The sequence below is a fragment of the Quercus lobata genome, chromosome 9, assembly GCF_001633185.2.
Source record: "Quercus lobata isolate SW786 chromosome 9, ValleyOak3.0 Primary Assembly, whole genome shotgun sequence".
Taxonomy (NCBI): Eukaryota; Viridiplantae; Streptophyta; class Magnoliopsida; order Fagales; family Fagaceae; genus Quercus; species Quercus lobata.
In genome coordinates this window covers 54,308,416-54,331,838 of record NC_044912.1, presented here as the reverse complement: position 1 = coordinate 54,331,838, position 23,423 = coordinate 54,308,416, and the positions used below count along the sequence as shown (strand labels likewise).

At 37.5% G+C, this 23,423-nt stretch overlaps 2 protein-coding genes across 2 annotated transcripts; both read right to left on the bottom strand.

Annotated features, from left to right (window-relative positions):
- Window positions 1–3,437: 3,437 nt before the first annotated feature.
- On the bottom strand, window positions 3,438–8,209 carry LOC115959573 (DNA-directed RNA polymerases II, IV and V subunit 12-like). Its single transcript, XM_031078015.1, has 3 exons — window positions 8,110–8,209; window positions 7,935–8,027; window positions 3,438–3,696 (listed from the first exon to the last, which is right to left on the bottom strand). The coding sequence occupies exons 1-3, from the start codon at window positions 8,147–8,149 to the stop codon at window positions 3,674–3,676; spliced, it is 156 nt and encodes a 51-aa protein (XP_030933875.1). The 5' UTR covers window positions 8,150–8,209; the 3' UTR covers window positions 3,438–3,673.
- A 3,998-nt stretch (window positions 8,210–12,207) lies between these two features.
- LOC115958844 lies at window positions 12,208–15,286 on the bottom strand. The gene is made up of 4 exons (XM_031077097.1): window positions 14,448–15,286; window positions 13,856–13,908; window positions 13,361–13,534; window positions 12,208–12,610 (listed from the first exon to the last, which is right to left on the bottom strand). The coding sequence occupies exons 1-4, from the start codon at window positions 14,853–14,855 to the stop codon at window positions 12,370–12,372; spliced, it is 876 nt and encodes a 291-aa protein (XP_030932957.1). The 5' UTR covers window positions 14,856–15,286; the 3' UTR covers window positions 12,208–12,369.
- Between the last annotated feature and the right edge of the window lie 8,137 nt (window positions 15,287–23,423).

Here is a 23,423-nt window from a genome sequence, read left to right as displayed (position 1 = left end):
ACCAGATTAGCTAGTTCCCTCATATTATCCAAAAAGTTGTTTTACAAGTCAATAGTCCTTTTGTTTCCATCAGATGTTGGAGCACCTTACCAAAATCGGAAAGAGATAATTGGATGAATGTTTAGCCTTCCAAACATCTCGTTCTTATTAATGGGTACACCCATCAAGGACAATGGTATGAAGGAGATTCCTGCCTATCCTTCAGGGACCTTTATGCTCTTGCTGAATGTTGGAGAAGTTATTTCAATAATCAAATCCTTGAAGTTATTTCAATAATCAAATCCTTGAAGTCATCCAAGACCTATGGAAAGATTACCATTTCATAGGAAGCATGGATAGGATTTCTGTTTTTGGTCTTCGGCCTTATGATACTACTATCCACAATCTAAGAAGACTTGAACATACAGATCCCAAAAAATATCTTATAGGTGAAAACCCAAAGTATGAACCACTTCTATATTGTGGATTCTATAATCAGTATGCTATTTACCATGAGCATGAATGTAATGATGACCCCCCATGGGATCCTTATGATGGCTACCCATCTGATGCCTCTGATACTAATTAAGCCATGCTGGTACAACTAATGCACATGATAACCCATTAAGCCCTATTGATGATATTTCCTCCTGTTGATGTTCGAGGCTATTGACAATCATGTTTCAGAAGATAAATTGTCTTCTGAAGCAAAACTCATATTTCCTCAACAATTAGGAACTGTTTGGTCATGATGGAGATACTCCTGATTTAGTGAAAAATTGATTTTCTTATTTGTTTGCCCTGCACAACGGCCAAAATGCTACAATGTTTACCCCTGGTAAAAGATTCCACTATTGTATTACATTGCTGGCCCATGCAAATGATGTTATTTTTTAAGATTCCTCATGTTACTTTCGGCATAAAATGCCAAATGATGAAGTCTAAACTGAAGTTCCACTATGCCCTTTCTCATGCTAATTAGAGTCAAAAAGTGAAAAATCACTGTTCACTTTTTACTGTTAATGATTACTGTTCACTGTTACTGTTCATTATGCTTTTTCCGCCTATTTAAGGGGGGATGTCCCTTATGTTAAACTCATAATTCTCTAGAGATAGAATTTTCTTTAGGCCTACTTCTCTCCTTTAGAATTTCTCTCTAGAATTTCCACTACTACCACTATTTCCTTATAAATCTTGTAACTAAAATTAGTTTCAAGCCTTGTACTGTTGAACTGTTTCAATCCTGTAACTACTACTGCTGTAAGTATTGTTATCTATTTTCAATAATAACTACTTTAAGCTTTGTATTTATTATATTTGCTGTTACCGCCTTCTTGGACGATTTTATATTATTTTCAATCTAACTACTTTGAGTTTCTGTTTAATATACTTGTTGCTACCACCTTCTTGGCTGGTTCTACTTTCAATTATATTATTTTAAATTGTTGCTACCGCCTTCTTGGCTGGTTTTACTTTGCTTACTTTATTTTCAACATAATATTACTGTGCTTCCACCTTCAGCGCTGTGTTTCGCCTCCCTTTGTGGTATTAGAGCCATTCTTGGGGTAGTGGCCATTACACCCCTTGAACTTTCATTTTAACCAATTTAGTACATAAGCTTCACAAATGTGCTAAATTGAAACTTTTATTAGTCTCCTATTTAAATTGACTAATGGTGATCATGTGACACACATGTGGGTGCATAAAAAACCATCCGTGAAGTTTTCACTCGAAATTGGATTTTAGTTGAGAGAGAGAAAAAATGAGGAGAGAGAGACACCATTGCTGATCTTGCTGTTTGTGCTCCCGACGGCACCATTCATGGTCCCATCAAACCCCGCAACAACGACTACCTGCGCATCAGTTCTATCATCTTAGATTTCAGATTCAAAAGTTTACTAGTTTTGGTATAATAAGCTGTTATTGGTATGAGTTGTGTTTATTCTTCTTTTTATTTAATTTCAATATTCCATTATTTTATTTATTTTTTATTTTTTGCTAGGGACATGTGGCTGCGGTTTACAATTTTGTGAAGGTAGGCAGTTGTGAATTCATTTGGTGGGATTTACAATCTATAGTTCTCTCTCCCCTTGGGTTCTTTCTCTTTCAAAACTGAAACCCAATTTCTCTCTCAATTGGTAGAAACTCTTCAAATTGATGGAATGATCTTTTTGTCGGCGGATGCTCTATATGGGTTGTAAATGAGCCAAGCTTTGTTGAGTAGTGCATGTTCAAGCTTGGCTCGTCAGAAAAAGTCAAAAGCTCAAGCTTGGCTCTAGCTCGTGACAAACTTAAAAATAGTGTTTGAGCTCAATCTCGTGGAAAAGCCAAAAAGTTTGAACTTGGCTTGGTTTGGCTTGATTAATTAGTCAAGCCAAGCTCAAGCTTAATATCAAGCTCGAACTCAAGCTTAGGCCAAGCTTTTGAGCTTGACATCTAAAAAAATTACATTATCAAATGCTTAAATCTTTAAAATTATGAAAAAAGAAAATAGTTTACTCATTTTATCATGCATTTAGTCATATTTATGATTAGCCATTATTCAAATTAAAATTTTAGATAATTAAATTCATTTATTCATCATTCCTTATCTACAACTTTAGCAATTGTTCAAAGTATAATTTTTACATTCACGTTAAATGGTGAAGAATTAGAAAAATTCCTATTTATAACTATTATATATGAGAAAATACTTCATAACTTTATTTTAGATAATTGATAAAGAGGATTATATGTGGCACACTTAATTAATTAATTTATTTTTTAATATAACTATAGACTAAAGTGGTTATTGCTTATTGGTCAATTTTGAGGGAAAGAAAAAATTAAGCCTATTAAGGTAATAGACTAATAGGTAGTAGTCTCATGTTGGTCATGTCATTATTAAAATATGTTTAATGAGTATATATAGCTAACACATAAATTTATAAATAAGTTTATGCTTGAATTGTTTTGTTTTAAGTCTAATAGCTCACGAGCTTGTTCGTGAACAATTTTTTTTGCTTGGACTCAACTTGTTTATAAATAAACTTGGCTTGTTTATAAACAAACAAACATTAATAAGGTTTTTATCAAATCAAGCCCAAATTGGTCATGACTGGCTTAGTTCATTTAAAGCTCTCTATTACACTCATAGTCTCTAAAGGATGAAACAAGGCCTAACACCAAAAGTTTCTCTCTCAGTCGGTAGAAACTCTTGAAATTGATGAAATGATCCTTTTGACGGATGCTCCATCACACTCGTAATCTCTAAAGGATTAAGGAAGGCCCGACACCAATGGTTTTTTTTTTCTTTAAACCACGTGCACATTAAAAAAATTAAATTAAAAAATTAAATAAAATAAAAAATCTAACACAATCTGGAACAACTTGGAATTGAGACTGGAACTGCTGGAATTCGAGACCATTGGAACGAATCGGAATTTAAAACCTTGGCATAAACGGAAGGAATCAAATCGGAATCTAATCGGAATCTAAGTACTATATAACGTTAAGGTCCAAAAAAATAAATTTAATCATAGAAGATCAAATCCAATGATCCCAAACTTAGACAGTGCAACTTATAATATAGTCTTCTATGACTACATACTAAACCACCATATTAACAAGTTGTAAAATGGACCCAATACAGATAGTCTTTGTTGTCTTTGTTGTTGCTGCTGCATGCCCATGCCTCCCTCCTCACTTCTCTTCTTCAGCGTGCCTCATATTGAACAACTGCAACGGAAAACACCATATTAATTCACTGTTCAACGCAACATGCATTGCAAAACCAGATAATTCAACAAGGTTTACAAGAACAAGATTTGCTCCAACAAGGTCACAAGAAATAAGAAAACATTGAGATGCACAGCAGAATATAAAACCTAGAATTTCACCCAGCACTTACCATATTCTAACCATATTACATTAGATAGTGTTTTTTTTTTTTAAAAAAAATTTACAAAAGACATCTGTCAGTGAAGTCTGTTTGAAAGCACAAGGGCTTTCTAAAACTCCAGATAAGAATAAGAATAAGGTGAATGGTGAGGTAGTTGGTTCAGTATATCCAAAAAAAAAAGAAGAGCCAAAGAGCTCTGCTTGAACTACACCTTGGAATAAATTTGTTCAAAACCATCAATCCCAAAAGGTAGAACTATTAGGAAAAGGGTTACCAGTGAATGTCTAGCATATCATAGCAATCTCAATTCTTTAGTTCTCTTGTCTTTTGTAACTAATTTTTTGTTCTCTTCTTTTTCTTCCTTGTCCTTTTTGATTTCTATGTGCTCCTTTTGCATAAAGTAGTTTTTCAATATAGACACTACTTGTCAAAAAAATATATATATATATATATATCACATGGAAGCTTGCCAATAATTTGCACAACATACACTAGCACTATCCCTCCAGTGCTATCAACCAAATGCAGGCACTGTATATGCAAAAACAGAATAACTCATGAAACCAGGATTCGTAAGACCTAAACCAAAGATGTCAAATGAAGACTCTTAGAAACTGAACCAACAATGTTCTACGAGCACATCATATGCTACCAGACATTTAGTGTGAGGTTTGTTTTAGGTCAAGCAATTATTTTGGTCCTTGAACTAAGCATCATAGTTTTTTCTTTGATAAGTAACTATGCATCAAAGTTAATTTCATTCCAAAACTACTTATTATGTCAATTTAATCCCTGAGATTCTGCAAACAATTCAATGTAACTCTTACCCTCACTGTCGAAATTAATTATCAAAATCTTATACAAAAATCAGTTGATTTCTGAAAGGAAAGTGGGGGCAAGGGTAACAGTAAACCATTTTCATAACTTTAGGTACTAAATTGACACAATTGATAATCTAAGAATGAAATTGGAACCTAACACAACTCAGAAACCAAAATCATGCCCTTTGTTTCATCTTTTGCTGAACTCAACAAATCAAAATGTCAAACAAATATATATTTTGCAATCAATGCGTTTGAGCATTCCTTGAATATTGATTATCAGTGTATTTTACTAGAACTTTCCTTTATAAAGGGGTATGGGCAGATTGCAGCCTCATTGACTACACTATTAAAAAAAGATTCTTTTTCTTGGAATGAAGAAGCTAATTTAGCTTTTCAACATCTTAAGTCATCTATGTCCTATCCACCTGTTTTAGCTTTACCAAATTTTGATAAACCCTTTATGGTATGGTAGAGTCTGATGCTTTTGGTAGAGGGTTGGGGGCTGTGTTAATGCAAGAGGCAGGCCTATAGCCTTTCACAGCCAAGCCCTTAAGGGTAGGAATTTGGCATTATCAACTTATGAGAGGGAATTGTTGGTCTTAGTTACTGTTGTACACAAGTGTAGGTCATACTTGATGGAAAGGCCTTTCCTCGTGAAGACAAATCAGCAAAGTCTTAAATACCTTATGGAGCAAAAGATTGGCAATCCAGCTCAACAAAAATGGATTACCAAGCTGTTAGGGTATGCTTTTATTGTTGAATACAAGAAAGGAAAGGAGAACGTGGTGGCTGACGCTTTGTCCAGGCAGGTTGAGGCTGGTGAAATTCCTTCTCAGGATGGTATATTGTGTATGATTTCCTTTCCAGCTCCTGATTGGTTAGTCCAACTCAAGGCTAGTTATGCTGCAGATCCATTTATCCAGAGTATCTTGAAGGCTTTTCAATCAGGGGTGGATGGTCCTAAGGGCTTTACTCTACAGAATGGATTGCTTTTATATAAGGGCAGAATTTATTTGGGTATTTGTGATTCTTTGAAGACAGAATCTTGCAGCAAATTCACGATGGTCCTATGGGAGGTCATTCAGGCTATCTCAAGAGCTTACACAGGGTCCAAAGGGACTTTTATTGGCCTGGATTAAGAGCTGATGTAAAGAAGTATGTCAGGGAGTGTGACACTTGTCAAAGGCTCAAGCATGAAACCTGCAGTCCAGCTGGTTTATTAATTGTTACAACCTTTACCTATACCAGAGACGCCTTGGGTAGCTATGAGCATGGATTTTATTTAGGGTCTTCTAAAATCTCAGATGAAGGATGTGGTTTTAGTGGTTGTGGAAAGGTTTACTAAGTTTGTTCATTTTGTAGCTTTGTCTCATCCATATACTGCTTCTAATGTAGCAGCCCTTTACATGCAACATGTGTTCAAATAGCATGGTATGCCTACTTCAAATTTCAATGACAGGGACCCTGTTTTCACTTCTCATTTTTGGCAAGAGTTGATGAAGCTTCAAGGCATTCAACTGGCGATGTCTTCAGCCTATCACCCTCAGATAGATGGCCAAACAGAGGTTGTGAATAAAAGTCTTGAGCATTACTTGAGGGCAATTGCAGCTGATAAACCAGCTTCTTGGGTGGAATGGTTACCTCTTGCTGAATTTTGGTTTAACACCAATTTTCATACCTCTCTCAAGCTTACTACATTTGAGGTCTTGTATGGATATCCACCTCCTAGGATTATGGATTATGTTCCTGGAACAACAAAGGTTGAAAGTGTGGACGCCCATCTAAAATCAAGGCAACAATTAACTTCCTTGTCGAGGCATAATCTGGTCGCAGCTCAAGAAAGTATGCAGTTGTATTCTGATAAGCACATAACTGAAAGGAGTTTTGCAATGGGTGATTAGGTGTTTCTCAAACTCCAGGCTTATAAACAGAAATCCCTAAAGCACCACCAAGTAAAGAAATTATCTCCTAAGTATTATGGCCCATTTCAGATTCTGTAAAGGGTTGGTGAGGTGTCATATAAGTTGGATCTGTCACATCAGAACCAGCAGTTTTTTTTTTTTTTTTTTTTTTTTGATGACGTAGGAGAACTTCTCTCAGATTAGTTGCACGTTGCAAAGCATATTGTACAACAATCCTCACTATTAATCAAACTCCTACGAGCAATTGACCCCACCTACCAGAACCAGTTACTGGGTAATCCAGGGGCTTTTCACCCTTGACGGGCTAAACAGTTTATCCTCATGCCTAGGAGGCACATCAGAACCAGCAGTTGTGCTACAAGAAAGAACTCATCAGCTTCATAGCAAAACTATCACTCAAGCCTTAATCCAATGGTAGAGGGAAGGTCCTAAAGATGCTACTTGGGAGAGTTTATATATCATGCAGCAAAGATTCCCTCACCTTTTTTTTTTTTTGATAAGTAAGAAAGATGTATATTCAAGAAGCTACCTCATGAAAAAACATAAGGGAGAACAAAGAGAACAGAGAAAGAAACAAACTGATAGAAAAAACAACAAAACAAACAAAAACCAACAAAGAACTAATTACAAAGGAGAGAACTAAGGTCTTCTAAAGGGAAGGGTATTGTTAGGATTAAACATTGATACACTTGATTACACGTTGATATACATTGATAGCTGGAATATGAGTCCATTATAGTTAGTTACATTGACAGTTGGTATAATAAGTTAGTTAATAGCTGTGTGGTAGTTACTGGATGGAGTTAATTACAGAAGTAAGGTGCTAAGGAGTAGTATAAGAGGCGACAACTTGTACACACAAGGAACTTAAGCAAATAGATGTATTCTTCAGTGATTCTTTCCTCTGTTCTCTTGAATCTTCTCTCTATTCTTCTTGTTCTTAGGAGGCCCAGCTGACCTTGAATCCTACTCTCTAAATCCCTTTCCCATTCTTTACATTAATCATTTCTAAATATGAAAGTTGGTATACTAGTGAAAACCTCCACATTTCTAAATATGAAAGGTGGAATCTAATATGAAAGACTCGGTCTTGAGTTCTTAAAATAATGCACCTGTCTCCGGATCCTTCCGTTAACTACTTAAAACCCTCAACAACAACAAAAACAAAAAAAGAACAAGCAAGCCCTAGTCACAAAATTTATGGAGTCATACTCTCTCTTACCCTCTATTACCATACCCAACAAGTATATAAATCTAAATCAGCACAACCTTACAGTTTATGAAATAAATAAATAAATAAATAAATTTAAAGAGAGTAAAGTAGCTTACTGCGGCGAGTGCGCTTCTTGTACAAGATGCGGCAACCGCACTCTCGGCACTGTATCACATCACCTGGCTTCAGAGTGTTCTCCATCCCACAATCTGTAAAACCCATTAATCACTATCAATGCTTAAATCATAAGTCTATGTTTGGTTGCCAGGAAAACCAAATAGTCTATGATACCTCCGCAGATGTAGTTGACTTGTTCCGGTGGAGGATCCATCAAGAAATCTTCTAGGGCTTTTCGGGTTTTTCCCTCTGTCTCTATTCGCCGACCCCAACTGCTATATCATCTATTATGTTTTTCTTTTAAGAAACACAAATATATATAAATTGAGTTTAGTCTTAGTCTTTTTTTTTTTTTTCTTTTTTTTTAAATTGCCATATTTTTTGTATTTTGAATTGATATGTCAAAGGTTTAGGTTATCTTTGATAATCGTTTTTGTTTTTTGTTTTCCTAAATTATTTTGAAGAATAAAATCAAAAAATAACTTTTTATGTAACTTGGACTTTTAATGTTTGGTTGAACCCAATATGACCTATATTTTTTTCATATGAAAATATTTATATACGTATAAAAGAATGAAACTTAATCTTTGTTGCTTTCAATACAAATAAAAGAATAAATAAACAAAAAATAATAATAATAATTGCTAAATAATACATAAAATATTTAAATTTATGTAGTCCAAATTAAATAATACGTAAAACACTTAATGTTATACAACCTAAAGTTATTTATAGATCTTATCTTCACTTCAATACAATAGAATATTAAAACAAAATGTGGATCATATCACATTATTAGCCTCATCAGGTGCACCTATTGTTTGTAAAATATAAATAAAATTAGATTACATATAAAGTTAACTAAATATATAAAGATTTACAAATAAAACATAGTAACATTTTAGGTAAAATAGAAATAAGTAAATAATTAATATGAATTGCATCGAGTTGTAGATCCAATTGTAGAAATATTCATAATTAAATATTGCACCTCAAGTTGGCGAGTAATTTCATTAATATTTTTAACTAGAATGCAAAATTTTAATATTACTAGTATACAATGAAAAATGGTCAATAAATAAGTAAAAGTTATATAAAGAAAATTAGAGAAATAAAAGTGTAGAGACCTAAGTTGTTTTGAACAGTGAGGGAAAAAAAAAAACACAAATTAAAAAGTTCATGTGTTAAAAAATGGACAACCTGCTGACCCAACTCAGACCTTTTAATTAGGATTATATCCAAGGTCAATATGGAATTCGAGACTACGTACTGTCCAAAACCAAAAACAGCTACCTTACCGCCTCATACACCTTTTCAAGTTTGACTGTGTATTAGTATAGTACAAAAATGTCATCTGTCTCTACTCTTTAGTCTTTACAAGTAATTAAATTTAATTATGTGATTCATCGATTAATGTAACCACATGGTTGAATTAATTAGAAAATATTAAGTCCGATAACAATAAGAGAAATAATATCTAAATTCTATCCAAAGGTTAAAAACCAAATTAGTGTGTTTCTAAAAATCAATCTAAATGCTAAGAAATTATTTGTTTATATTATTAATTGGATGGAAGGACAGAGAATCACTAAACATTGTTGGTGTAGTCCTCTAGATGTACTAAATAATTACTCGAAAATCTGGGCAACGAGAGTTTCTTTTCTTTTTTCTTTTTTTTTTCCCTAGAATATAAACCTTAAGGAAATACAAACCAAAACAACAAACAAGGAACCATTACACAGGAGAATCACGCCTGAGTGCCCTTACAACACTATCAAGCATATCTTAAACAAAATTTGACCCAAGAAAGATGAACTAAAACCCCACTTTCACAAGACCTTGAGGCTTCTTGCAAACACCAAATTTTTTTTATAGAAGAATACCAAAGTAACGTTATTTGATTTGTTATGATAAAATATAACTCACTTAATTAATTGCATAATTTTTTAAAAATAAATAGCATATTTGGAAGACTCTAATAGACAACATAATATAATAGTTTTTACTATGATTTAGGCTCCGTTTGGGAGTTCATAAGGAAATAGAATAGAATGGAATGAAATGATCATAATGGAATGGAAAGGAATGGAATGTATTTAAGCAAGGAAAATGAATGAAAAAAATGGAATGGAATGGAATTAAGTAACATTGATTGGATGTTTTAAAATAAGGGAATGGAAAGAAATGAAAATGAATGGAATGTAAGTAATCTTGTTTGGAAGCAACATGGAGAGAATGTAATGAAATCATTTTATAACAATATTACCATTAAACCCCTATTTTAAAATAAATGGTTGAATATATAGGGATATTTTGGGAGTTTTAGTAAAAAAATCATTAAATCTAATTTCATTCCCTCCCATTCCTCCCAATTTCGAGGGAATGAAAATTTAAAGTTTTAAGGAAATAGAGAGGAATGAGTGTTCCCATTACTCATTCCATTCTCTCCTATTTAAACTCCCAAACAAGGTAATAGACTTTCCATTCCTTTCATTAAAATTCCCAAACAAGGGAAGGGAAGGGAAGAATATTTTAAAATTATTCTTTTCATTCATTTCAATTCCATTCTATTCCCTCTTTCCAAACGAGGCCTTAATTATTTTTTTAGATTGGTTGTGTTTTTATTTAAAGAAATAATCATCCCTTATAAATTAAGAGAGTCAATACCGTATCAAAAACCGTTTTGATTTAGTTAAAAAAACGAAATATTTCGATACCAATTAATATAAATATACCTTTTCATGGTTACTGCTATATATCACAAATACATAAAATTTGCACAAGTTTAATATATTAGTCACGTTACATTACTCCAATATAAACATAAATAGTATATTTATAATAATAAAAGGAAAAAAGAAAAAGAAAAAGAAAAAAAGATGCACACGTGACTTCTCAAAAGATGTAGCCAAATACTTTAACCCCCACACACTCCAACTCCTACCTAACCATCTGACATAGTTTGATGAAATACCTTAACTATCATTCACTGACCCAAAATATCGGTTCTGAAAAAAACACAAAAAATTAAATATCCCAAAAAAATTTAAATGAATTTTTTTAATAATTAGAATGAGGTGGAGGGATTTTTTTTTTTTTTCCCTTTTTTGGAGGAAAGAATAAGGGGATTCAAATCTCTTTTTATTTTTTTTTATTTTTTAGAGGGAGAGGGATTCAAAGTTTAGAACCTTAGAAACCTTCGTTGGAATATCAAAAAATACCGATTTATTTACAAGAACTTTAGAAATCTTTGTTAAGAATATCAAAAAATACCAATTAATTTATAAGACTTTTGACAATTTAAATCAAACTTAAACAATAAGAAATGTAACTCTTAAATAAATCCAAAAATAATCTTTGGAATATCTAGTAGTTTACTATTTCCAAGAGTTTTAACGCATTATTACTGACATTAGAAAAAGAAAACACATACCTTCTCAAAAAAAAGAAAAAGAAAAAGAAAACACATTATTTCTGATCGATGTACATTATTTCTAATATTATAAGAGTAGTCTCCACTCAAAAGCTCTTGAAATCACCAACTAGTAATTAAGCTGAAAGCCTGCAGCTCTTATAAGCTGAAAAGTTGAAGAGCGGAGATAATTAAGCCCAACAAATCAATAAGAGAACATCAAATGATATATCCACAATAAAAATAAGTGATTTATATATATTTTTTTTAAAGTTAATAACCATTTTTCCGTTTGAAATATTACCATGCATTTATATAGACAATAAAAACGAATGTCATAATTGAACAAAGTTATCACTTAGCTATAACAGTACAAATAATAATTATTATAATATGAAATAAATAAACAATTAACGTTCCCCAACTAAAAACGGTTAATCATTAGACAGTATTTGTTATGTTAATATTTTTTGCCTACTAAAACTAAGGAAGAATAGGAGTTAGAATCTCAAATCTCCTTACATATAAATAGTATTGTAAAGTGTGTAGCAACTTTGGTCCATTGGCTCTTCCATTCCATATATATAAGAAAAGAGAGACTTTTGAAAGAACATAGTGAGCGAATCAGTTAACATATTATTGGAAGACTCTTTTTTTCATGCCACATGACACTATTTTATTGGCAATACTCATGCCACATTAACTTATCATGGATTTGTGGGTAAGTTCACATTTGCTGTCACAATTAGTCATTTCTTTATTCTGTTTAAAAAGTCGCCATTAAGAAAATCTAATGATGATAGCAAATGCGAAGTTACAAGATCAAAATACCAAAAAAATTAAAGGATCAAAAATGACAATTGACCAGACTTCAAAGGGTAATATTTGTATTTTTGCCTTAAATACAAATTACATGTTGGTTGGCAACTATTTATGCACAAATAAAACTCATGTGCAGGCATATAGCCAGGAACGAATATACAAGCCATAATAGGCATGAAGAAATTAAACTAAAAGCCAAGTTATGTTGCTTGATTAAATGTATGAAGATTAGACCGTTTAATCATAAGAACACGTCGTTTTCTTCCTATCCATGTAGTCATCCATTGGGGATCACCTGAGACAACTCGATATCCTGCATTTGTATACAATTTACGTGCTCCAAAATCATCTTCATAGGCCCTCAGAGCAAGATACTCGATACCCCACAGAACAGAAAGCACATCGCAAGCTTTAAGCAACAAAGTTGCTATCTTCTGCCTCCTTTTTTACCATATGAGTTGGAGAACAACAATAAGAAAATAAAGAGGAGTGAGAGACAAAAAAAAAAAGAAAAAGAAAAAGAGAGTAGGTATTACTTAAAGTAGTTGAGTTATTTCTTATAAAAAAGAAAAACATATGATTTAAACATCAGATCTCTTGCTTGACGAGAAGAGTTTTTTCCCGTTGATTTGGGGCTCATCACTCATTAGTCATAATATCTTTAACTACAAGGAACAATCTGATTTAATCTTAAAGATATTCGAAATATAGTTACATCGTACTTTTACATTATAATGAATCAAATGAAGAGTATATATGATAGACTAAAATCTCAAACTATGCCCAGGAATAATTCGAGATTACAATACTTACATTGTAAGAAAGATTATAATTACTTAAAAATTTGAAAAATCGAAAAGAGTAAGTCCTGATACAATAGGTTGGAGTAGATTGCAGGACTTGAGTGGTCAAACAAATAACTAGAAACCTAACAATCATCCTAGTACAAAATGGAATAGGAATCCAATTCAATATTTTTTTTCTTTCACAAAATGAGGTATGAAAATGAAAGGAATATTTATATTTTTTTTGTTTCTCAAAATATTGATAAAATTATAGTATTTTTTTTTTCTCTATTTCATTAAAAGAAAGAGTTCTTCTTTTGGGAGGAACATTTCATAGTCATTTTATTCCTTAATTTATATTAAACTTTAAAACAAGAAAATTGAAATACAGTATGTATTAATTTACCTGAAACTTTTCAGAACCGCTATCCCGGAGACGTAAAGATACTCTTCTACTTCAGCTGCTGGGAGACACTGAAGTACAGATTTGTCTCTCAACACTGTGACATCCACAATGCCCACAACTTGCTTTTGTGAATCAGAAGCATTTGTGGTAGGCTCAGCAACCAAACAAGCATACCTGTTAATACTTTCATCAACAAATTAAAATGTCTTTTTTGGCTTAAAAAACAAAATCTAAGTACAGTTACTTCTTGCAAAATTTTTATATGCACATAATGGACCTAACTATTCACAATTCTTTTGTATTATGTATGACATGTACACTAGGAATTTAGGGTCTGTTTAGTAGAGAAGTTTGAGTAATGTTGTTTGTATTTTTTTGATATACATGTGGATGAAAAAGTGTATGAAAATATGTGTAATATTGTTTAAAAACTAAAAACATGTTTTTGAGTATGTTTACCAAACAGACCCTTAATCTTCCACTGTCAATGTTTACCTGTTCGGAGGTGAGTTTCTAAGTTTGTATACAAGACCAGAAAGCACCTCAGCCTGTATTTAGAAGCAATTCAACACACAACTGTTACATAAGGATATGTTGATAATATACTGCCTGTCGTCTAAAACTTTAGATTAAGTGTCGATCTATACGCTGTCAGATTTAGAAAATAAAATTTTAACCATGATATGAACGCGAAATAGACGGTAATAGTACATTAATCTTAATTACAATGAACTCTAATACCCTTGATGAACTTTTCAAAATTCAATTAGTTCACCATATCATGTTTATTCCTTCCCCAAGGATGAATTAACTTTCGCATTCAGGAAAAAGAATTACTAAGTCTGATTGAGACATTAACTCATGAACAAGAATACACATATAAAGTTCAAGTAAATCTTTTAACAAGAATACCCAGAAATTTTCAAAATTAATTACATTTTTTTTTGCTCAGCCAAAAAAAAAAAATAAATAAATAAAAATAAAAGAAAGAAAAGAAAAGATGTAAATCTTGAAAGCCAAGAAAAATTGAAAATAAAGCAGAAAAACAACAAAGAAATTAAGTAAACATGAAGGTTGAGAATTAAACCTGAAAGAAGTCGAAGAATAAGTCATTGAAAAGTGCTAAAGGCACATGAAATGCTTCAGCTTGAACCTGAGCTGCTTTCCTCATCTCATCAGCATTCTCAACCAGCCTTCTTACCTTCCATCCATACTCATTTACTAAATATCCAAATTGTCCCTCAGCGCATTTTCCATCCCCAACCAAACCCACTTCCTCAGCTGATGAGGTTGAACTATGCACCGCAAATCTTCTTGCATTCATCAATATTTTCCCACTTTGATGACCTGCATTAATTCTCCGACTTTCTCCATAACCCATCAAATAATTACTCGTCCTACTTTGTTTAAGACCACGTGTGTTTCCATTTGAAGGTTCTATACATACTATTTTTGGAATAATGCGGTGGTTTGCTACAAAATGAGCCATGTTCATATATAGTATGAGAAATTAATTTTTTTGGTAGAATATACTTACATTACACTTCCTATTTTCTGTTCCAAGTGTATGATTGCTTGCTTCCTTGGCCTAAAAGCTTCGCTTAGGCCATTGAGATATACTCAGTTTATTCATTGCGTGCTTATATTATATGTCCAGAGAAGCTATTGAGACTATAAAAGGAAAGCTGGGGAAGGTATGGTATGCTTACGAGAGAGAATGGAAGCTAATCTCTATAGGTTGATCATTGATGCTTTTTGACCAATGCCTATGTCAGCCGTAGAAGAGTAGAAGATGAACAATGAGATTAATAGAAAACTCCATTGCTGTAATTATTCCTTCTTCTCACTTTTTCTTTTTTCTTTTTTAATAAACATTGGAGAACGATGATCACAGGTGGCAAGGAAAGATAAGGTATGCATATGAGTGGTCATAAATTCTTGTTTGCTTGAGACCATGAGAACTAAGATGCCATATTAGGGGGTCCATACCACATGTGATGTTTTTGAAAATTTACCTTGAATAAACAGAGAATTTCCAAAGATACAATATTTTTCGCAACCCTTTATACAACTTTGGCATAGGTATTTTGCTAAAATGTTAAATTTATCATCAAAATATAGCAAAAGTGGATTGTATCAGTGGAGTAAAAACCCTTCTTCTTTTTTTCCTGCTAAGTTACAATGCATAGCCAAAGATAGATATGCACAGTAGCTAAAATGGTAATACATACATATATATATATATATATATATTAAAAGATATATTATTTTATTATGTTGTTTATATTATTTTTGAATACTAAAATAAAACCATTGATATTGAGTGTTTTGTAAAGTGATATAGTAAAAAAAATAAATTAGCTTTTTATTGTGTCAAATTGCTAAATTTTTTGTACCACCAATACTAATGCTCGAAGATGGTAGATGTGATTGAAGAATTAGTTTTACATGAGACCATCATGACACTACATTTTTTTTATACACTAATCACAATAAATCATATTAACAGTTAGGAAATATGTTATGTCCCTTGATTTATTATTGCAATTGCAGGCTGGGTTTTCAACAAAAATAAAAATAATGTTACGTTCACAAATTTTCAGAATAATCTTACATCAAATCTTATGTGGTAAACTATTACTGATACTAAGTTAGGCCCAATACTAACATTACTTTTGTACTTACCAATTGTAGTTGCACGATTTTCCTGGCCCAAATTCGATTGATCAGGCCCTGGCCCAAAGCGCAACCCACAATAAATATTTGTAGAGGATGGGTCAAAGAACTTGGCCTCAGCGAATCTGTTCAGTCTGATGCATGGGCAATATGGTTGCAGAAAATAAAGACACGAAAATGGATCTCTCACGTATAAGTTTATTTCTTTAATTCCTCCTACAGAATTTTTTCCCCCTTCTCTAAGGGACTCCACTACATTATATAGTTCCCTTCTCTCATCTCAACCCTACACTTGTTGACTATCTAAGCGCCTACTTGAGTGGCTGTCCCATCAGACGCCTTCATCTCTCCCCATGTGAGTTGCAGAGGCCAAGGCGGTACTGTTCAGGGGTCATTTCCTCATTAATGCGGCCAAGAGGGTGGTTGGGGCGCAATTAATGTGGTGGTAGCTCTCCATGGGATATTTTGGATTTTATTCATTTTATATGTTGGGAGGACGAACCGAAGTGGCTGGGGAGAGTTCCTCGTCTGGGCTTCGTGATGTCCGAGGAGGAGTTACTCCTCGGACAGGTTTCCTTGGCGTTTATGGGATTGAGTAATGCTTCATACGTGGTTTCTCTTCGGACAGGACGCTCCTCGGATGGGCCTGAATTTGGAATAGCCCATTATTTCTGGGCCGGGCCCCACATTAGCCCCTCAAAACTCCGGTTTCTATCTCCCTCCGAGGAGGAAAAGACGGGGTTTTGATATTTTGGGAGAGGGTGGAAATAAGGAGAGCGTGTGGCGCGCGTGCGGACCGTTACTTCTGACGCGCTGCAATTTACGAGGCGCGGCCATTAACTTCTGGAGGCGTTATGTTCCCTCATCCAACGGTGTGGCGTAGATCGAACGGCCATCGTTTTTTCCCGTATTTTTAGGCAGGAGCGATCTTTTCTCTCTCCTCCTGGCTATATAAGACGTCATAGGGGTTCAGTTTCTTCTTTTATCTGCATTTCGCAAACCTTAGAGGCTTCCAGAGAACTCCATCGAACCCCAGAGATACACGAACACTTGCGACCGTTACGCCATCGTAGCCGTTTTTGTGAAGCGTTTCGTCCACGAGAGATTCCCAGGCGCCTCATTGAACGTTTTGTGAAGGTACCAGTACATTTCGTTCATCTTGCTGTTTCAATTTCTTCCTCGGACTCTACTTTTTTTTCTGAGTCTTTACTTTTGTTCCTCGGTTCAGTCCAGATGGGTAGATTTAAGAAATTAGTTAACACCCCCGCCGCTATGGAGGCCTTTAGGGCTAAATATCACATTCCCCCGGGGGTTGGGCTGCGGTACTGTCCTCTTGAAGGAATATTGACAGATAGGCGTGCGGGAGAAGTCGTTATCCCCATGATTGCCTTCATAGAGGGAGGGATGACACTTCCCATGCGTAGGATTACAAGGGAGTACTTGTTCAACCATAGGTTGACGCCGTACCAGTGTGCCCCGAATATGTTCAAGATACTAGGCTGTGTAGATGTCTTAAACGAGCGGATGAATCTAGGCCTTACTTGGCACGATGTGGCTTATCTGTACGAATGTCATCGCCTCGGGGATGAGGGGTATTATCTTAAATCCCGGAACGAGGACGTTAGGTTGATCTCTTGTCTCCCAATATCCAATGAGACAGTGAAGAATGATTTCCTTATTGCTTCTGGGGAATGGTTCGACGGTATTCATTGTCCAACTCGGGCAGGAAACCCAGGTGCGGCGTCTCTAGGATCGGTCCCTTTTGGGATAGGATTTAGCATTGAGGGGTTACACTTTTTGCTTTCTTTATAATTGGAAGATTTCGTGGACTAATCCCCTTTTCCTTGATTGTTTGCAGATAAAATTCACGTCGCCCCTCGGCTAAACTTTGTGAACGTGCCAGCTCTGAACTACCTTCTTAGGTCGGAGATCTACGTTTCCGAGGACGGGCAGTTGCGTGCTGCCCATCTGGTTCTGGGCTATCAACCCCTGAGCAGCTCTTTCCAGGCTATCGGTCACGCCATAAGGGCTGGTAGTCCGAGGTTGGCTCGGATTGACGTGTCCAGGGACGGGCTCCTAGCTGAACACGATCTGCCACCAGTTGTGTTGCCCGGTGTTAGAGATCCCTACTTGGCAGAGCAGCTACCTCAGCCAAACGAGCCTGGTGCTGCCGCTCAGGTCGAAGAGGAAGCTGAATCATCTCGTCTTTCCCTTGAGGCAGAAATAGACGAGTTTTATTTTGAGGAGGAAGTTCAACAGACCCCCCTGGTGGAATTTTCTGATCCCGAAGGAGAGCGGGACCCACATTCTGTAGTTGGTGTTCCTTCCATCGTTCTCTGCTCGGACGATACTTCGGACGAGGAGATAGAGCCCATGGCAGAAAAAGGAAAAACTCTAAAGGAGCTGATGGCCTCCCAAGGGAAAGGCCGGTTGCCGAAAGGACAGTCCTCGAAGGCGCCAACTCCACCACAAGGCAAGACCCTCCCTCCTGTGGCTCCTACGGACACCTCAGACCTTGGCCTTAAGGTTAATCCGGACTTAAAGAAGAAAAGGCCGGCCGACACTCCTGAGGAGGGCGAGGTGGTTGCCCAACCGACCAAGCAGCAAAAAACCACTCGCGCGCCAAGGAGCCGAAGGGGCAACTCCTCGGAGAGTCGAGACGAGGAGACTCTTGTGGATGTACGTGCTACCCCGCGTGTATGGGGCCCCAGATTGGAGCTGGATGGGGTGGCCATTCCCTACAATGCTTCGATCCGAGATTACAATCGAGGCCGGGCGGGCTACGTGGCCGAGGCCTTAGAGCAGCCCCTACTCCTTCCTCGGGATATGGAGGCTTATAGGCGGTTCTCTCAGCCCGAGATCTTCCTATCCCTTAAAAGGGATCTCGCGATGGTAAGTAATCCTTTTACTGTTTCATTAATTTATTTGACCTTAGATTACAGCAATCTTGTTTCGTTTTTAGATTACCCAGCAGGTGTTCGTGGCTGAGGAATTTTGCCGTGGTAACAGTAGTCGGGCTGAGGTCGAGAACCAGGCGCGAGCGGAGGTGGAGAAAACCTTGGGGTCCCTCCAGCACGATTACGCTGAACTTATGGACAAGTTCAAGGAGTCGGAGAACCGGCGCAAGTCTGCAGAGGCTGGTTTGAAGAGTGCTGAGGCCCAGGCGGAGGACCTGCGCAAGGAGCTGTTCTCGACCCAGATTAACCTTGCCACCGAGAAACAGGCAGTGCAGGATCTCAAGACCGCTCTGCAAAGGGTCGAGGATGAGCTGCGACGGGCCAAAGAGGAGGCCCAACTGATCCGAGAGGCCACAGAGGCTAAGAAAAGTACCGCACGCCAGCTCGGGGCCGAAGAGACGGAGGCCAGGCTATCCGAGGAAATCCCCGAGGTATGCCGGGAGTATTGCGATATCTCATGGTCTCGTGCCCTCGACGCTGCAGGAGTTCCTGCTGACTCGGCGCTGAGACTGCCCGAGAGCATCTTCTATCCTAAAGAGATCCGAGCGCATCCTGATGGTGTCCAAGCTGCCTCTGAGCAGGATCTGGCAACGCCTGATGCCGTCCTTGTGCCCGATATGGCGAATGATCCCGTCGTAGACTCTACCATCGAGGTTCCGCCTCCTCAGCCCGAGCAGAAAGGAGATCCTCCTACTGAGGCTTAGCCTTCTAGGCTTTTGATCTTTGACTCTTTCCTTTTTTGACCGAGAGTCGTCCAATTTTCCCGCTCTTTTGTAAGGACCTCTCCTTCTAATGTACTCGGAATATTAATATAAAATGTTCGTTTTGCTTACTATGGATGCACGTCAGTAGCGCTCTTCTTTAAACATTTGCAACTATGTAGATACAGATAAACGGTCAAGATAAAAATGGGTTTTTGGGCTGCGCATCTGAGGGTTGCGATGGTGCCAGACTGCGCGCACGTATTAAAATGGTTTCCTTTAAGTAATGATCTCCCAATCTACCATAAGCAATAATTTCCCCCAAGTCTGTGGCCCGAGGAGCCATGCAGGATTTAGGTTCTGTTTAAAGCTATGAATAGTTGTCTTAAGTATCAATTTCCCCTTAGTCTGTGGTCCGTGGAGCCATGCAGGACTAGGTTCTGTTTAAAACTTATAAGTAATAATTTCTCCCAACTCTGTGGCGAGACATTGCAACTTGGTTTGTTTAAACATGAAAGCTGCCTTAAGATAAAAAACAAAAAAAATTATTAATTTCCCCTTAGTCTGTGGTCCGTGGAGCCATGCAGGACTAGGTTCTGTTTAAAACTTATAATTAATTTCCCCTTAGTCTGTGGTCCGTGGAGCCATGCAGGACTAGGTTCTGTTTAAAACTTATATTAGTAATAATTTCCCCCAAGTCTGTGGTCCGAGGAGCCATGCAGGACTTGGGTTCTGTTTAAAACTATGAATAGTTGCCTTAAGTATTAATTTCCCCTTAGTCTGTGGTCCGTGGAGCCATGCAGGACTAGGTTCTGTTTAAAACTTATATTAGTAATAATTTCCCCCAATTATTTTAGTAATAATTTCCCCCAAGTCTGTGGTCCAGGAGCCATGCAGGACTTGGGTTCTGTAACTTCTGTTGAATAGTTACTATGAATAGTTGCCTAAGTATTAATTTCCCCTTAGTCTGTGGTCCGTGGAGCCATGCAGGACTAGGTTCTGTTAAAACTTATATGAGTAATAATTTCCCCCAAGTCTGTGGTCCGAGGAGCCATGCAGGACTTGGGTTCTGTTTAAAACTATGAATAGTTGCCTTAAGTATTAATTTCCCCTTAGTCTGTGGTCCGTGGAGCCATGCAGGACTAGGTTCTGTTTAAAACTTATATGAGTAATAATTTCCCCCAAGTCTGTGGTCCGAGGAGCCATGCAGGACTTGGGTTCTGTTTAAAACTATGAATAGTTGTCTTAAGTATTAATTTCCCCTTAGTCTGTGGTCCGTGGAGCCATGCAGGACTAGGTTCTGTTTAAAACTTATATGAGTAATAATTTCCCCCAAGTCTGTGGTCCGAGGAGCCATGCAGGACTTGGGTTCTGTTTAAACTATGAATAGTTGTCTTAAGTATTAATTTCCACTTAGTCTGTGGTCCGTGGAGCCATGCAGGACTAGGTTCTGTTTAAAACTTATAGGAGTAATAATTTCCCCCAAGTCTGTGGTCCGAGGAGCCATGCAGGACTTGGGTTCTGTTTAAAACTATGAATAGTTGTCTTAAGTATTAATTTCCCCTTAGTCTGTGGTCCGTGGAGCCATGCAGGACTAGGTTCTGTTTAAAACTTATATGAATAATAATTTCCCCCAAGTCTGTGGTCCGAGGAGCCATGCAGGACTTGGGTTCTGTTTAAAACTATGAATAGTTGCCTTAAGTATTAATTTCCCCTTAGTCTGTGGTCCGTGGAGCCATGCAGGACTAGGTTCTGTTTAAAACTTATATGAATAATAATTTCCCCCAAGTCTGTGGTCCGAGGAGCCATGCAGGACTTGGGTTCTGTTTAAACTATGAATAGTTGTCTTAAGTATTAATTTCCCCTTAGTCTGTGGTCCGTGGAGCCATGCAGGACTAGGTTCTGTTTAAATACTTTATTAGTAATAATTTCCCCAAGTCTGTTGGTCCGAGGGATGCAGGACTATAGGAGTTCTGTTTTAAAACTATGGAAAAGTTGTCTCAGTAGCCAGCAAGCAGTGGATAATCATGGAAAGAAAACGTGTGCTAAGCATTCTCATTTAATATATATCTTCTGAGGTTATTTTACATTCCATTGGTGAGGTACAGCTTTTTTCATCTAATCTTCTAGGTAGTAGGCGCCTATTCCGGCCCGGATTGACACGGTATGGTCCCTCCAATTGGGGCCCCAACTTGCCCAGGAGGGGTTCTTTTGCGCTGCCAAGAATTCTTCCTTCATTACGGAGTATCACCTTGCCCCATGGGCCGTGGGTTTGACGGTTAGATATTCATACCCTTGTCTCTAGCTTCTGGTGTAATAGGGCCAATGGAATCATCGCTTTTTCCCTTCTTTTCTTCGGGCTAGGTCCAGACTCCGTTCCAATAATCGTCGTTATCGCTTGGGAACGATCAGACCTCAGTGTGGGAAAGTTGTTCTCAATCGGGAGCACGGCCTCAGCCCCGTAAGTCATCGAGAAGGGGGTCTCACCGGTCGATCGTCGCGGCGTCGTCCGATAAGTCCATAAGACATGGGGGAGTTCTTCTACCCATCTCCCCTTCGCCTCGTCCAACCTCTTCTTCAGTCCGTTCACTATGACCTTGTTCACGGCTTCGACCTGTCCATTTCCCTGAGGGTAGGCGGGGTGGAATATCGGTTGATGATTCCAAACTCGCGGCAATACTCCCTAAAGTTTTTACTGTCGAATTGCAGACCATTGTCGGAAATGAGTGTACGCGGGGTCCCGAAGCGGGTGATGATGTTCTTCCAGATGAATTTTTGGGCTGTCCACGTCCCTAATTTGCTTGGCCAATGGTTTCAGCCTCTACCCATTTAGGAGTGTCCGTTCGACTATTATGTAATCGCTTGTTCCCTGCGGCCTTTGGGGAGGGTCCCAACTAGATCTCAAGGCCCCATTGTGCGAACGGCCATGGACTCGGAGAGGGGGTGAGAACTCCTCCGGGTTTGGTGGATATTCGGGGCGAATCTTTGGCACTGATCGCATTTCTTGGCGTATTCTTGGGCCTCTCTCTGCATGTTCGGCCACCAGTACCCCTGGGTAAGTGCCCTGTGTGCCAGCGATCTCCCCCCGGTATGACTTCCACAAATCCCCTCGTGTAACTCCTCAAGCAGTGATTCGGATTCTTCTGGGTGTACGCAGAGTAGGTACGGTCCAGAATAGGAACGCCGATATAGTTTGTGGTCCTCCGACAGCCAAAACCGAGGAGCATTCCTTCGTATCTTCTCGGCTTCCAACTTTTCTTCCGGCAAGACGTCGTTTTGCAGGAAGTTCTTTATGGGATCCATCCAGCTGTGACTCTTTCTGATCTGGTGGACGCTGGCAGGGCCTCTACTGATGGGACTTGCTTGGGCTAGATCTTCAACCAGGATCACTCGCGGCAGATTATGTGCCGAGGACGTGGCGAGAGTGGCCAGCGAGTCCGCATGGGTGTTGCCACTCCTGGAAATGTGTGTCAGTTTGAAGGACTCAAAATTCGTCTGCAGCCGCTTGACTTGTCCCAGATACTCTTGCATCCTAGTATCTCGGGCTTCCAGCTCACCCATCACCTGTCCGACTACCAGTCTGGAGTCCGAGAACGCTTCTAACATTTTTCCGCCCAACCTTTGAACCATCGTCATCCCTTGAAGTAAGGCTTCGTATTCGGCTTCATTGTTCGTAGCCGAGAATCCGAGCCTTAATGATTTTTCAATGGCAGCACCGTCCGGGGATAT